The 15,959-nt window shown below is 30.3% G+C and overlaps 1 protein-coding gene across 1 annotated transcript in view; it reads left to right on the top strand.

The window, feature by feature from the left end:
* Positions 1 to 10,116: 10,116 nt before the first annotated feature.
* The window catches only part of LOC143192522 (fatty acyl-CoA reductase wat), a 45,872-nt gene continuing 40,029 nt past the window's right edge, over positions 10,117 to 15,959 (top strand). The window contains exon 1 of the mRNA XM_076397916.1: positions 10,117 to 10,350. Within this exon, the coding sequence (XP_076254031.1) occupies positions 10,332 to 10,350 (19 nt within the window). The 5' untranslated portion in view covers positions 10,117 to 10,331. The remainder of the gene's footprint in view (positions 10,351 to 15,959) is intronic.

The following is a 15,959-nucleotide window of genomic DNA, read 5'->3' on the forward strand; positions in this document are numbered from 1 at the left end:
CGCAGTGGACGCCCAAAAGAGGTTGTTACCGATGAAAACATTAAAAAAATCCACAAAGTGATTTTGAATGACTGTAAATTGTAACTGAATTAAATAGCAAACACTCTAAAGATATCAACTGAACGTGTACATCATATCATTCACGAATATTTGGGTATGAGAAAACTCTGTGAAAAGTGCGCGCCGCGCGAGCTCACTTTTGACCAAAACAACGACGAGTTGATGATTCGGAACAGTGTTTAAAGATGATCGAGCATTATAAATCTGAGTTTTTGCGTCGATATATGACAATGGGTGAAACATGGCTCCATCATTTCACTCCGAAGTCCAATCGACAGTCATTCGAGTGGACTGCACAAGATAAACCTGTTCCAAAGTGTGGGAAAACGCAACAGTCGGCTGGCAAGGATATGGCGTCTGTATTTTGGGATGCGCATGGAATAATTGTCATTGACTAGCTTTAAAAAGGAAGGACGATCACAGCGACTATTACATACCGTTATTGGACCATTTGAAGCACGAAATCGCTTAAAAACGGCCGCATTTGAAGAAAAAGAAAGTGCTGCTTCACCAAGACAATGTACCGTGTCAAATATCCATGAATTGGGCTTCGAACTGCTTCCTCATCCACTGTATTCTCCAGATCTGGCCTTCAGCGACTATTTCCTGTTCTCAGATCTCAAAAAAATGCTCCGTGGGAAGACTTTGTCGAATGAAGAGGTGAAAGTAAAAAGTGGTAAAAAAAATGTTATTTATTTGTACGTCCAGATATTTTCTTTGTCTCGATGTTTGTTGTTTGTGTAGGTTTAGTTGTTTATATATTTAATCGTTTTTTTAATTGAATTATTGTAACTGTTGATTGTCTTATTGTTTTCCAATTTCTTGGAACTGAGCAATGAACACTATGACTCGAAACCAATAATATCAATCATTATTAGTATTTGTATACAATAAATAAAGCAATAATTATAAAATGAATACTGATGTTTTATATAGACTAATATAAAAGCGGTATAATTTAATAGTTGTTTGCATTGGTACCTTGCATTTTCACCAATAGATATCGGCCATCAAAATTTATGCAAATATCTAATAGTTTCTGAGATTTTACTTTTACTCTGTAACAGATTCATGTAAATCAGATATAAACAACATCTGCCATGTTGTCGAAAGACGATTTTGCAAATAGTAGTGTTTCTTTTGTGTTTTCGCGCGGTGTGATTATTTCTTTTCTTTTTCATTAGGTAAGCAAAAAGCATTGGGTATAAAAATAGCTGCTGGTTGATAATTATTGAATCCAATTTCCGTGCTTAAATTTGTCGAATATACAAAACAATGATTTCACTAATTTTCGAGTCAAAAATACATTCGATATTAATATACATATTGCTTTCGATTCAGTTCAAAAGGTTAATTTTGATTCTGAATATAAAGTGTTTTATTGCATGTGACACAAATCGGTTGAAAATATAATAAGAAAATTATACCCCGATATTTTAATATATTGTAATTATGCAAAATGATAACAAATACAAATTTTCCATGGTTTAGGCATTCTGTAAATTAATGCTATTAATACCTAAAAATTTCCACTGGTTCGACAAAAACAATTAAGATAGTAATATGATAAATAATAAATAGCTTATAGCAATTTGAGTTCTTTCAGTCTTTTATAAACCGTATACCGTTTATTGGAGTAATAAAACAGCTTTATTATGGTTAACTCTCAATTAATAGTCCACAAAAGTATTATTGTCTTTCGATTTTTGTATCAGAGCTATAAAAAAGCCACATATTACTAAAATATCTCTATTTTTTAAGTTTAACCAATTGAAGTTTCACTCAGCATCATAATGTGGTTTCTCAAACAAATTTAAACTAATATTTTTGCTCTTTGTGGTTACTGCTGCCAAGCTACTGCCATAATTATAATTTCATAAAAATGAAAAGTATAAGATTTTCCCAATAAAGGATCGATAAAAATATATTATTTTATATATCTCCCGTTAATATATGGGACTTCCCAAATTCTTAAAGCAAAATTTTAATTTACCATCAGCACAAATTCGTCATCTTTTTCAATAAAAAGTCGATTTAATTTTCTGTGCACTCAAATACAAGTCTTCATAAAATGTTCTTGAGTTATTTGGCTGAATATGGTTCGAAACTGACCTTAAGCAAATGGTCCAGCCCAGACAAGCCTTATTTTCTGGTGTATATTCATTTCAAATACTAATCTTTATCTATAAACTATAACAACATTTGGATTTTGACTACTATGCATTTTTACTAGCTAATACACGTCATAGATGACGTCGAATTTACTGTAAAATGTAACTGGTAAAAATGTAAAACTTGTTTTACATTCGAAGCGGATTTTTCCTTCTTATTTTACTCTAGTTAAAAGAGACAGAATGCTGCTTGATGTGTCGAATCAAGCTATAAAATTCGAAGTGTGTTGGTATTGGTGGACCATGTTGTCAAGTGTGTATAAAATTCTTCAAAATTTTACTGACAATAATTACAGGTCACAAACCCCCTAACGTTGTACACCAACGTTCTAAATTGATGCGGCAACATTGCGATGTGCTGACGTCATAAACTGTGATGATTAAAATTGTCTGTTTCATTGATTAAACTATATGTTGCGGTTTTTAAAAAAAATCGGATGTACCAAAAATATGTAACCAAGTTTTTTATTTCTTACGAATAGTTTGTCTCTTTTACTTGAATATATAATGATAGAAATGATTATAACGATAGAAACAAGATTCACGTCAAATTTAAGTGGAACTTGATTACATTTTATATTTGGTCCAACCGTCATGAAAATAGTAGTTTAACAAAAATGCTTTTAAAAGTTTAGTTCTTGATGCCGCATTACTAGAACAACTACATCTGTGAAGATAACTTGAATTTTGAAGAATCTTCTTAAGGGTATATTCTTAATGGGATAAGCTTTGAAAATCACCTTAATGACTCGTCGCCATAAACGCAACACAATTTTCTTCGAGTCTTTGTTTTCCTGTAAATCATGTAGAAGTTAGAGAGCAAAATATGAGTAAAATTGAATCTCTCTCTCTCTATTCACAATAATTTTTGAGGGATTAAACATTTGACACTAATTTTATATCAAGAGTATTTTATGGACTAGTACTTTTCAAACAAGCAATTATTTTCATCGAACAAATATATTTAGATATATAAATATATATAGAGCTTGTTTTTCTTCCGAAAAGTGATATGTACTATAATTATAACTATAAGTATAACAAAAGCAAATAAGAATTTTTATATCACTAACTATCGATATATAAAAATAAATAATTATGAATGTTATTTTAGATAATCATGCTACGACGACATACAGAGTAACGCTATCTAAATTCTTTAAAATTAATTTATAGGATTGATAAATATAGATATTTTCTATCACTAATACCGAGAGTACAAAAACCTAGGTTTTTTATCAACAATTATTGTGAAAGTTCAAAATCTTATAGTCAATATATATTGAGCCGGCTTGGTGGCGCAGTGGTAACGGCGATGGGACGGCCCTCCTACTGGGGCATGGTCGTAAATTTATGTTTGTGATTGTTTAAAATTTGTGAATGTTCTAGGCAAGGGTGTAAAATTCGACAAGGAAAATGATCCCAGCCACGCCAGTAACCAGGCTGGGTAAGACCGGATGTCTTCAGGGATGATTTCTAAAGTTGGTCACTCGCCAGTCGGTAGGCTTAATGCTGAGGATCGTGTTTCGGAGCCCACGTTAGGCCAAGTCTAGATAAACCCATGGTTGGTGTAAGGAGACTTTAATATATATATATATATATATATATATATATATATAAGTGTGTCTCTGGGGTTATACAAAATTCTAGCTGTCTTTTGCTCAGAAAGATCAGGTTGTCAGATCAATATAGGGGTGTCGACCACTAAGAGAAATATCGATATTTTTTAGTAATATATATTGATATTTTTAATAGACCCTTATAATTAAGTCCAATATACTAAACATTTAAAATTAAGTATCAAATTAAAAGATTTATTAAAAGTAATTAAATGTTTTTTTATAATGTTTAAGAAATATGTTTAATTATTTTTGAAAGAATATCTAAAAACATCTAGGTTAATATATGTAAAAATTAAAAGGTGGAATGCTTAGAGAATACTGTGCATAATAAAAGGCGTACCATTTAATGGTTTTTTTTGTATAAAAATAGTGTTTTTTTTGGATTTTTCAATTAAAATGCTTCAGTTATAATCCCCTATGATAGTTTTGTTCGGCTTCAATACCCTATTCTGCATCTTAGTAATCTTTGGGCTTTCGTTTATGTTTTTTGTCTTCCATGGTAAAGTGCATACGATTTCTCCTTGAAAACACTTTTTTAGTTCCTGTTGATTGCTACGAGATATATTGTTTTTACACCGTTTTTTTTTATATTATATAAGATTTCCGCTAATACATAATAGTAATAGCTGTAATACAGAATTGTAATTTATATTATATAAATCCGAACTAATTTACGTTAGTTTCAGAAATAAATCGCGTCTTAGTTGGCTGGGCGTCGTGTTACTGCGGGTTGGTCAAGATCAGGTTTGATTTTATGTTGTTTATTTCTTCTTTGGTTATTAGTTCGTTGATGCATATTTGTTAGGTATGTTTATAGATTTTTATGGTAAGTGTATTTTTACTCTGGAGTTGTTTTTCTATTCTATATCTCGTAAATATATTTTATAATATAATAAAAATCAATTATATAATAATAATCACTGTCGTTCCTTGAAAGTTCTTTTGTTTATCAGAAATTATGGTAATATACGCAAATGAATTATATTTTTAATATAATATTAGGCCTACCAATTATTTTTTTTAATTTGTAGCTTTATTTTAAAAAATCAGTTCAATATATTTCATTCAAAGCATTGAATTTGTACCATGTGAATCATATTTGCTGGGGATGTTTTACTTTTTATTTAAGAAAAAGGACTGAAGGTCATCATCGAATGCTTTGTGGAACTTCTGGCAACCATGCTCCATCGATATTATTATTTGAATACTGGTTTATACGTTTTAAACGTAATGGTCTTGATAGATGACGATTTAAAGGCGTTACTACATGATGATCCTTGTAAAACGTAAGAAAGCTACGTAGAATTGTTGGAATTGGCACAAAAACCATTTCCATTCGTTAGAAGAACATGGAAATGTTACAAAATATTTTGTGCCATATGAATTGATGCCAACAGATATCGAATAATTGTCATTTGTGAAATGCTGTTTCAACGGCAATATTGGAAATATGTTTGGTATCGTATTATTACTGCCAATGAAAAAATAAAGGGTCCCATCATAGGGAAACCATTAATGGGGATCGCTATCGACTAGAATTAATGCGTTTGAGACGAAGGTTGAAGCAAAAACTACCAGAATACGGGAAAAGACAAAAGAATGTTATTTTGCAGCATCAGAACGATAGCCCATATGTTGCAAAACCGAACTATTAAAATCATATATTACAACCAGAATCTTTAGAGTCAAACAAGAAGAAGCTTACTCTACAATAAAATAGCTAACGCAGGTGTACCACAAGGAAGTGTACTGGGATCAATGCTTTATCTACTCTACACTTGTAATATACCACAAATGGAGAATATTATGATGGATATATTTGCTGTTGATAATGCGATTATAGCTGTCGGAGACAATAGTGAAGAAGCCTAACGAAAATTACAACAGGCAAGTGACAATATAAAGAATTGGACACAAGCTTGGAAAATAAGAATTAATGAAAGTAAATCTGTACATGTGCAGTTCACCTATAAACTGACCATACAAGCACCAATAACATTAAATAATACTATCATTCCATGTAGGAACAACGCAAAAACAAAAACTTCGCTGGAAGGAATATATAATGAAGAAAACAAAATAACTGGAATTGAAATATAGGAAAATGTACTGGCTAAGTGGAAGAAAATCACATTTATCAGTACATAATAAATTGCTATTATATAAGCAAATACTGAAATCTATATGGACATATGGAGTTCAATTATGGGGATGTTCTGCAAAGAGTAACCTAAATAAAATACAAATTTTTCATAATAAAGTCCTGAGAAGTATGGGCGCACCCAAATACTATAGGACTGATTACCTACATTGAGACCTTCAGATACCTACAGTCAGTCAAGAAATAAAGAGAATTGCAAGGGGTATCAAATCATCTCATCTTGTGTAATGTTGTGTATTGAGGTGCATATAATAAAAACTATAGCAGTGACATGTATATACATTATTTCATCAGAGACTGAGAGATAGCGCCGATGGATCTTCCTAGTTATATACCTAGATTTAACTTATCATAAAGACAAAGTGTAGGTTAGACGGAAACGATTAGTACCAATGTAATAATTAAATAACAAAAAAAACTAAACGACGCCTTTAGAAATTGTTTTAGAAAAAGTCGAGTTTAACTTTTGGGTTTTACTAAAGTGTTATGCGAACTGCTTGGTGTCAAAGTTTTTTTTATGGATCAAGGGGTTTGGAGACTTTTAAAATTTTATAGGGTGTCCAGTACTGGTGATGAAGCATAAGTACTTCTACTAAGTGATAATGTCTTTTTTGATATTGATATATAAAAATATAAGCAATTACGAGCGTAATCACCACTTGGAATATTTTCGGAGTGAATATACCAAATAATACAGGAATTCGTTAAAATTATTGGAAAATTTTTCTTCATCGTTGACCCGCGTTGTCCTTTAGACGAGCGAACCTTCATGTTAAACTGATCGTTAAAGCTTTGAATATGCTAAAACAAGGTAATTTTGCAAATCCGGTCTAACGTGTATTTCAATCTCATTGAAAATATCTACCCGTCCTATTTACCCGATATGGGTACTTCTGGTTATCATTTATTTCGGTCAATAACTTAATCACTATACCGAAGAGTGAATATTCATATTATTACGTCATAGAAAACTATTCCTTTTCCTTGATAAGTAATGACACCGCGATATTAAATGCTTCAAAATGATATTTTCGTTCAATTCGTATGGTGGAAATTTTCTCTCGTCTTTGTCTTCTCATTGCATGTAGAGGTCTCCTTACAGTAATACCAATTATTGACTTATAATTACTGTCGGTATACTCCTAATCTATTATTATATTGCCAAACTAATTTTCTAAAATTGAGCAATTTGGAAAATTTTCGGGTATAACTAGAAATAATGGTTGGAATAATCCGTTAATCGGTCATCACGATAGGCAATATTATGACAATTATGAGATTAGACTGCCTTGAATTTTGTATCGTCTCTTGCGTTTTTTTATTTTAAATGGTACATACATTATTCAAGCATGATATTCAATATCTATTTTGGGAAAGAAATAGGTAAACAACTTTATAGTTTACTGTTATTTTTATATATATATTTGTTCGTAACATTTTTGTTTGTATATATTCATTATATCTTGTCAAAAGATATACATAGACATACATTAATAAGATAATGTATGGTCATCAACGGAAGTAAAACATTATCTATATCTGAAATAATTCTTGGTATTTTGGATAAAAAAAGGAAAACTCACCTTTCTTCGAAATATACACTTGTATGTTAACTATGTTTATGTGGGTATTAGGTGTACAAAAAAGGTTATCATGATTCTTCTTTGGTAGTAATCTCGATCTTTCTGTTGTCTGTCGGATAATGAATTAAACAGAATATAAATGAAAGCTTGAATGCTGTTATCTGATTAATTTATTATAATGATTGATTCTAAAGATTGTTAGATCACACTTCCTGTATGAGATTTAATTTGCTCATATAGATATTATGCTGTTTTGAAAAGAGCTCGAATAGGAAAATATATATTTTAAACTCATCACTTTCATAAACTATATCATATCATAAAATATCACTCTTAGTGGTCTAACAATCTACTTAGTGGGTAATAACCATTGCACATGAATACAATATATACGTGTAGAGAACACACAGTATATATTGTATATGGACGTAGAACATCCCGTGTATAACATAACTTTTCTTATGTAAAATATTATCTTAATTAGTTAGTGTCATTTTTAAGGTTATTATAAACCTTATGGATGTCCTACCACTAGATCGGATGGTGTCAAACGTTATAGTCTACGCACTTCACGCATTTAGCTGATTAGGGAGAACTTTGGGGTGCACTAACATTTTTTATTAATGTACTTAACACAAATATTTTGAATTTCACTCGTTGTGGCTTCTAGATAGGTTTTTTGATTCAGTTTATTTTATTAACTTGTGTTTGGAGATTCTTTGATGTTATTATTGGATCTTCCTGAGATGCTAAGATGGCTGTATCGTCTGAATAGGTCGCCGCAGTTGTGATTTTTGTGATCGATAGGTATATGTTTTTTTGGTTAGCCCTAACCCTCAAAAGATGCGTGTATATATTTGACAGCTGCCGGATCATTAGTTTGTGAATTATAATATTTTGAGTGAAGCAACTTTTGTTACTGTGAAAAAAATTGATAAAAAGCAATTTCGCGTGTTGATAAAATATTGCTTTTAGAAGGGATAAAATACAGTTGACAAAACAAAAACTTGGTTTGATGCCGAGTTTCCGGACACTGCCCTAGGAAAATCAACCATCAAGGATTGGTATGCTAAGTTTAGACTAATTAATGTTTAGAGATTAATGTTTAGGTGAAATGAGCACCGAAGACGGTGAACACAGTGGACGCCCAAAAGAGGTTGCTACTAACGAAAACATTAAAAAAAATCACAAAATGATTTTGAATGACCTTAAATTGAAATTGAATGAAATAGCAGACACTCTAAAGATATCAACTGAACGTGTATATCATATCATTTACGAATATTTGGGTATGAGAAAGCTCTGTGTAAAATAGGTGTCGCGCGAGCTCACTTTTGACCAAAAACAACGACGAGTTGATGATTCGGAGCAGTATTTGAAGATGATCAAGCGTAATAAATAATAAAATGGAGTTTCTACGTCGATATGTGACAATGGATGAGACATAGCTCCAATCGACAGTCCAAGTGGACTGCACACGATGAACCCGCTCCAAAGCGTGGGAAAAGGCAACAGTCGGCTGGCAAGGTTATGGCGTCTGTATTTTGGGATGCGCATGGAATAATTTTCATTGACTACCTTGAAGAAGGAAGAACCATCAACAGCGACTATTACATAGCGTTATTGGACCGCTTGAAGGACGCTTGAAAAATCGATGAATTGGGCTTCGAATTGCTTACTCATCCACCGTATTCTCCATATCTGGCCCCCAGCGACTATTTCCTGTTCTCAGATCTCAAAACAATGCTCGCTGGGAAGAAATTTTCATCGAATGAAGAGGTGATCGCCGGAACTCAGGCCTAGTTTGAAGCAAAAGACAAATTGGGCTACAAAAATGGTATCGAAAAGTTGGAGGGTCGCTATAATCAGTGCATCACTTATTATTATTAATTATGTCGAATAAAAAAACTAATTTTGCCAAAAAAAAAATGTTTTACTATGGTAGGCCGGGGACTTTTCAATTGATCTGTTACTATATTGTGATATTGTCAACATTTCCTGTATTATTTCGAGACTAGTGATTTCCTGTTCTTCAGTACACTCTTCAATTTTCCTTTTAATTTTTTCATTTTTCTCTTTGGATGGTATATTTTTTCGAATGTTTTCTGCGGACACCGTAATTCCTGTAGCTATTCCATCCATCTTTACATGATTTTATGTTGTCTTTTTTAACTTTATGCGCATCTAATAATTTGATTTTCCTAATGATTTAGGATTTCAAAAGCATATATATTGGAAAAACCTAAATTATTTTTTCCCCTTATTATTTTGTAAATTCTCAGAATTGTATTTATATTCATCGGTTAATTTTCGAGAAATAATACCAAAAAAAAAACAATTTCTTATATAAAACAAACAGTTCAGATATTTTCTAGTCATCGTGAAAGCAATTTTTGAAAATCCGTTAATGTTTCACCGATTGACCGGCAATAACTTCTCAATTAAGAAGGGACGGGTCGTGCGGGGTCGCGTACTCGTAAGTGGTACCGTCGACAAGAGTACCACGCACACCTTAAACTATTTATTTATTGGTGGGACGAGGTACCACGAAGTTAGTATTGTTTTGGTTGCGTCTGTGGTGAAGTAATTGGACTAGCGCTCGCATAAACTGCGGTATCTATCGACTTCTGCTGCTATATCGACTGCCGCGTTCATCGTGTTTCTAATTCAAGTGATAAAACTGTTTCTCTTTTTTGTCTTCCTCTTGGGACATCGAAACTAAATCGTGTTAAAGATGATTGTGGATCGCTATGGTGAGTTAACATTGATATTTTCTTATAATATTCGTAACTATAATCAACTATATTTAAAAGTTATAGAAAACTTATTAAAAAAATTGTTTAAAAAAATGAATCAATTTATTGAAGGTTTTAATATTAACCTATATATTATTATGATAAAAGGGCCAATGAATTGAAGATTCTCTAATAAATTTTTAAATTTTTTAATTTAATTTCTTGTATTATTTACTACATTTTCTTTTATAAAATGAATTTATGTTACGGTAATAGTTTTACATCATATTAGTTACCTATAAGCACATCGTTAATTATTAACATAGATTAGTTTTACTGATATGATAAAAAAAATATAATAAAATGTCTCTTTAGTTGATTTATTCTACATTATTTTTTTCTTATATTATTCGCAATTATATTTAGCTACACAAATATTAGTTACATTTTTTTGTGTTTTATTATCAATATTATTAAGCGTTGGTAAATAATAAAAATTGGTGTAAATTTTGGTAAAATTTACGAAACAAAGTGAATTTAAACAATGAATCATTGCACAGTTTAGGCTTTAATAAGGACTTTTGATATTATGAATAATTGACTAATGAATTTTTTTATTATTCAATATTTTAAATGTATGTTTTATATAATTTGATACTAGTAAAATTATTGTTAAAAGTGGTATTTTTTTTTATAAATTAATTTGCATGTGTGAAAGTGTAAATAATATTTAGGCCTCTTTATATATATATATATATATATATATATATATATATATATATATATATATATATTTATTTATTTATTTATTTTTAATTTTTTAAAAAAATTTACTAAGCAGACTGAACAATGAGCCATAAATTAGTTTAGGCTTTGATAACAGTCTTTTTTATTATGGAAAATGGATAAACAAATTGATTTATATTTAATATTTTTAATTCTTTATATAATTGACTATTAGTAAAAGTTTGGCTAAAAATGGTAAATATTTTTTTATGAGATTAAATTAAATTATGGTAAATGGTAAAAAGGATTTAAACCTCTTTACCATAAACATTTTTTTTCTTATATTATTCGTAATTATAATTAGACAAACATTACTTTTCTCTTGTGTCTTATTAATAGTATTAATATTATTTTTAAAATCACTCAAAATTGGTACAAATTTTGCTAAAATATACTAAATATACTGAATTATTAAAACAATGAGCCATTATTTAGTTTAGGCTTTGATAAGACTCTTTGTTATTATGGAAAATGGATAAACGAATTGATGTAATATTCAATATATTAAATTTATTCCTTATATAATTGACCACTAGTAAAATTCTTATATTCTTCGTGATTATAATTAGTTAAACAAAAATTACTTTTTTTTGTGTTTTATTAATAATATTCATATTGTTTTTAAAATCATTAAAAATTGGTAAAAATATTGCTAAAAAATCACAAAACAAACTAAATTATAACAATGAACCATTATATAATTTAGGCTTTAATAAGAACCTTTGTTATACTTAATTATATAAGATAGATTTTCGATGATCTAATAGGCCTAGTAAGCTCTGAGTTTGCTAAGTGTGTATATTGGTCGTTCGATATTTTAAGTTTCGTGTTTCCTGATCCTTGTACTTGAATTTGTTAACAATGGAATTAAATTACAATATATTCGAATGCATTCTTGATTTAATGAGATTTTGGTTAATTGCTATGATGTTGAGTTAAGCGGTACAAAACCCAATGCATACGTCTCGTTACGGACCAGTAATTAGTCAAGTTATTACCATCGGTCTTTTGTTCTTGGACTATTCCTTTTCCATCATTTGGCTTATTGAAGAAGAATGATATTTTCATTGGGACGTCTTGTTCCTTGTGGACACTGTCATAACACTTATCTTAATATTAAAATTTAACTTCCTTTAGGTTCTGACATATATCTAGCTTCAAGTGAGAATCAACCTGTATAATAACCTCTAAAATTCTGTGCCATTTGTTTTATTACCATTTTGACTCATACAAATATAGCTATTTTTTCTAAAGTGGTTGAATGAAAGTATTTGTTTAGCATGCATTATTTACTATTTCGCTTTAATTTTATAACATATTTCTCGAGATAATCTTATTGGTGGGTTATACGGAAAAACATATTGGTCATAAAACCAACGCCTTTCAATTTTCAGATTTTATGAGGTATATTTGAATTTCTATGAAACAATAATAGTGCCACAATATGCCTATTTTATTGACATATATTACCACATTATTCGTACTATTTAAAATTTTGTTTGATTATTAATGAAACTGAACTTATTATTTGAATTAAATTCATAGTTATATGTTGCGTGTGTTCTGATCATATTTTCAGTTTCAGGAGGCTTTTTCTATTGTTATTTAACTGGGATTGTCCACTGTAGTTGATCCACTTTTCATCCCTATTCACTATACGCCACAGAAAGCTCTTCCACTTTGTCTACCAAGAAATTGATTGATTATTAATGATACTGAACTTGAATTAAATTTGTATTTATAGGTTGCTTGTATTATGATCACATTTTCAGTTTAAGCAGGCTTTTTTCTATTGTTATTTAACTTATTATTGTTGTAGTTGATCCACTTTTCATCCCTATTCAGTATAAGCCACAGGAGTTCTCCCTCTTTGTCTAGCAGAAAATTGATTCAATGCTAATGGAAGGAGACTTTTCTCTATTGTTATTTAACTGGGATTGTCGTAGTTGATCCACTTTTTAACCCAATTCACTATACGCTGCAGAAAACTTTTCCTCACTGCCTAGCAAGCAATAAAACTGCGATATTGAAACTATTTGAAATTACATTTTCAATAAATTCCTGTATATAATCATCTGGAAACACATGATTTATCAACATCTAATATGTCTGAAAGTTCTTCGAGTTCTCGTCTAAGTCTTGTAATTCGCTGTCTACTACTGTTTTACTCTTTTTGGTCTTCCAGGCCCTTCTATGTTATTGACACCAAAATCATCAAGTCAAATTGTTCAAACTAAAACTAATAATTCGAAAATTAAGATATTTGTTTAACAATTATTTACATTAACGTTATAATTATGCAAATCTTTTTAAAATCATCTTTGATTTGAATTTAGGTCTGTGATTTTCTGCAGACAAAAGTGTAGAATCTGAAAACAAGAAAACAGTTAGTAACTAACAACCTCAGTGTTAATTAATTTAATGGGGATAATAAACATTATGTTGCTTAAAAACACATTATTTATGCTATATTTACATCTTATACGAATATATTAACATGACATATTTCGCGAAACTTTCTCATTATATTTGGTTTAAATAAATTATACCATCAAAAAGAAATTTTGCCACTATTCTAGAGAATTCCTCGTTCTGGTAAAAGTTCTGATGAAAGTTGCGAACACCGAGATAGTGGGTTCGTTTTGGAAAGGTATTAAATTGATGAAATGGCTAAACACTAAATTGTACCACTTTATAAATTAACTCAGAATATTGGAAAATAACAAGGAACAAATATTTTTAGTTTTATTGAATGCATAGGTATCAGTTTTTGTGTGTGTATAGTGATCGAGTATATTTTTAGTTCCAAGTCGTTAACATCTAACGTGTTTCGGAGATTCTGATGAACCATGGTGTCCTAATTAGTGTAGATTTAATTACTACGATTATAATTAACTTAGTAAACTGAATCTTAAAAATACTCATATCCAAAAAAAACGTGTTCATTCGCACGGAGTCGAATATTTAATTGAGTCCATCATTAACGAATCTATTTTGTTTTTTTTATTGGTTTAGCTCTATTTCTTAACTATAAATTCATTCAACAAATCAAATAACGTCCGATCATTATTTTTATAGTATTTTTGTGTAAATTTATTCTCCACCTAGTTATAATTGATTAAACATAAATATTCATTAGGTTGAATAGAATTAGGAATAAATTCGGATATTTTTTGTCGATTATGATGGAAATTAAATTATCTGATTAAAATTTGGAACAATAATAGATTATTCGAAATTAATTAGCAATATTAGAACAATACGGCGTGTTTACCAATATTTTTTATCTCTTTTGAGATGTGAGGTAGGGCAGTGTCCTATTTATATTAATTATAAGTCTTTTATAACCTAGTTTGATCCTTCGTTTTGACAATTATTCTGTCACTTTTAATAGCTCTTCTTATATGTCTTTAAAATATCATATAACAAATCAAAAAACGCATCTTAACGTCGGCGAGTTCGAATTTTGACAAGGCGGTCCAATTGCTTCATGATAATCCCAAGGCAATTCTTTTATTAACCCTTGAAGTCTTTGATACGTTTTCACTTCTCGATTTACAGTTTTAAACAGTATTAACCTATTGATTGAGTTGTAACTTATAAAGGGAAGATTGAATGTTTAATTTTAATATTAAATTTTAATTAAAAAGTTGTTTTTATTTGGAACTAGCGACCCGCCCCGGCTTCGCACGGGTGCAATGCTGATACTGAATTAAATACAGTACAGAAAAAATGTGAACGTTGTATATAAAAACATAGCGGCCCGCTCCGACTTTGCACGGGCATAAAATATATATGCCTATGTCACTCAATGAAAACATGATTAAAATCGATCCAGTATTTTTGGTTCATTCATTACTGCCCTTGGCCTGCACGCATTAAATTTGGAGTAAAACAATTCCTCTTCCCCTATACTTACTATGAAGATTTCCTGCTATCTTTGGAATATCTAAATTCATACAATTTTTATTACATTACACATTTTTAAACGCAAATTTTAAATTTGTAATATCTCCGAAAATATTTGTTTAATTTACATGCTGTAAGGAACCATATTGATCTATATTAATTGCACACTGTATTTAAGGTACTTAATTCGATAAGGATTAATGCCGTATTGCTTAAAATAGCTTCGTAAATAAGCCATTTTCTCACGTAAAAAGTAAACAATAAAAATGGTTAATGTGGGTTATCCCTAAAAGATAAACATATACCATCGCGGTCTTTTTTGTAGACCTTTTTATAGTGTACAATACTGTAGTACATTAATTTGATCTAACTCGTAGGGTTAGGCAGCGTTTTTGCTAATTGCTAAATAAGCCTAAAAAAATAGGTTAATTTACGACATCACGTTAGAAACCTCTAAAATTAGCAATGTTGCCTTAGTATATTATGCATGTATTATACATATAAACCTTCCTCTTGAATCACTCTATCTATTGAAAAAAACCGCATCAAAATCCGTTGCGTAGTTTTAAAGATTTAAGCGCACATAGGGATATAGGGACAGAAAAGGCGACTTTGTTTTATACTATGTAGTGATTTAGGGTCTGTGATTAGAACTGAGGCCACATAAAATAAAGATGATTTTAGAAAACTCCTTTCTAGAGTAGAGACGCATGAAAAATATACCGCCTTTATATATAGGTTGGGGCAAAAGTTCTGCCACTATTTTGATAGTGCGCCATCTTGGTTATGTAACGTTTAGGTCCATATCGCTTTAACCATTGTATTGTGTAAATGTCCAAATTTTATTATGGGTACATATTAAATATAGGCTACAAGAACGAGTAGACATAGCGACAATATTTATTGAAAATAATCGTTCCATTATTGCCACT

Source organism: Rhynchophorus ferrugineus, unplaced genomic scaffold (assembly GCF_030347505.1).
Source record: "Rhynchophorus ferrugineus isolate W39M unplaced genomic scaffold, kcgeb_rfMv2 rfM3, whole genome shotgun sequence".
Lineage (NCBI taxonomy): Eukaryota > Metazoa > Arthropoda > Insecta > Coleoptera > Curculionidae > Rhynchophorus > Rhynchophorus ferrugineus.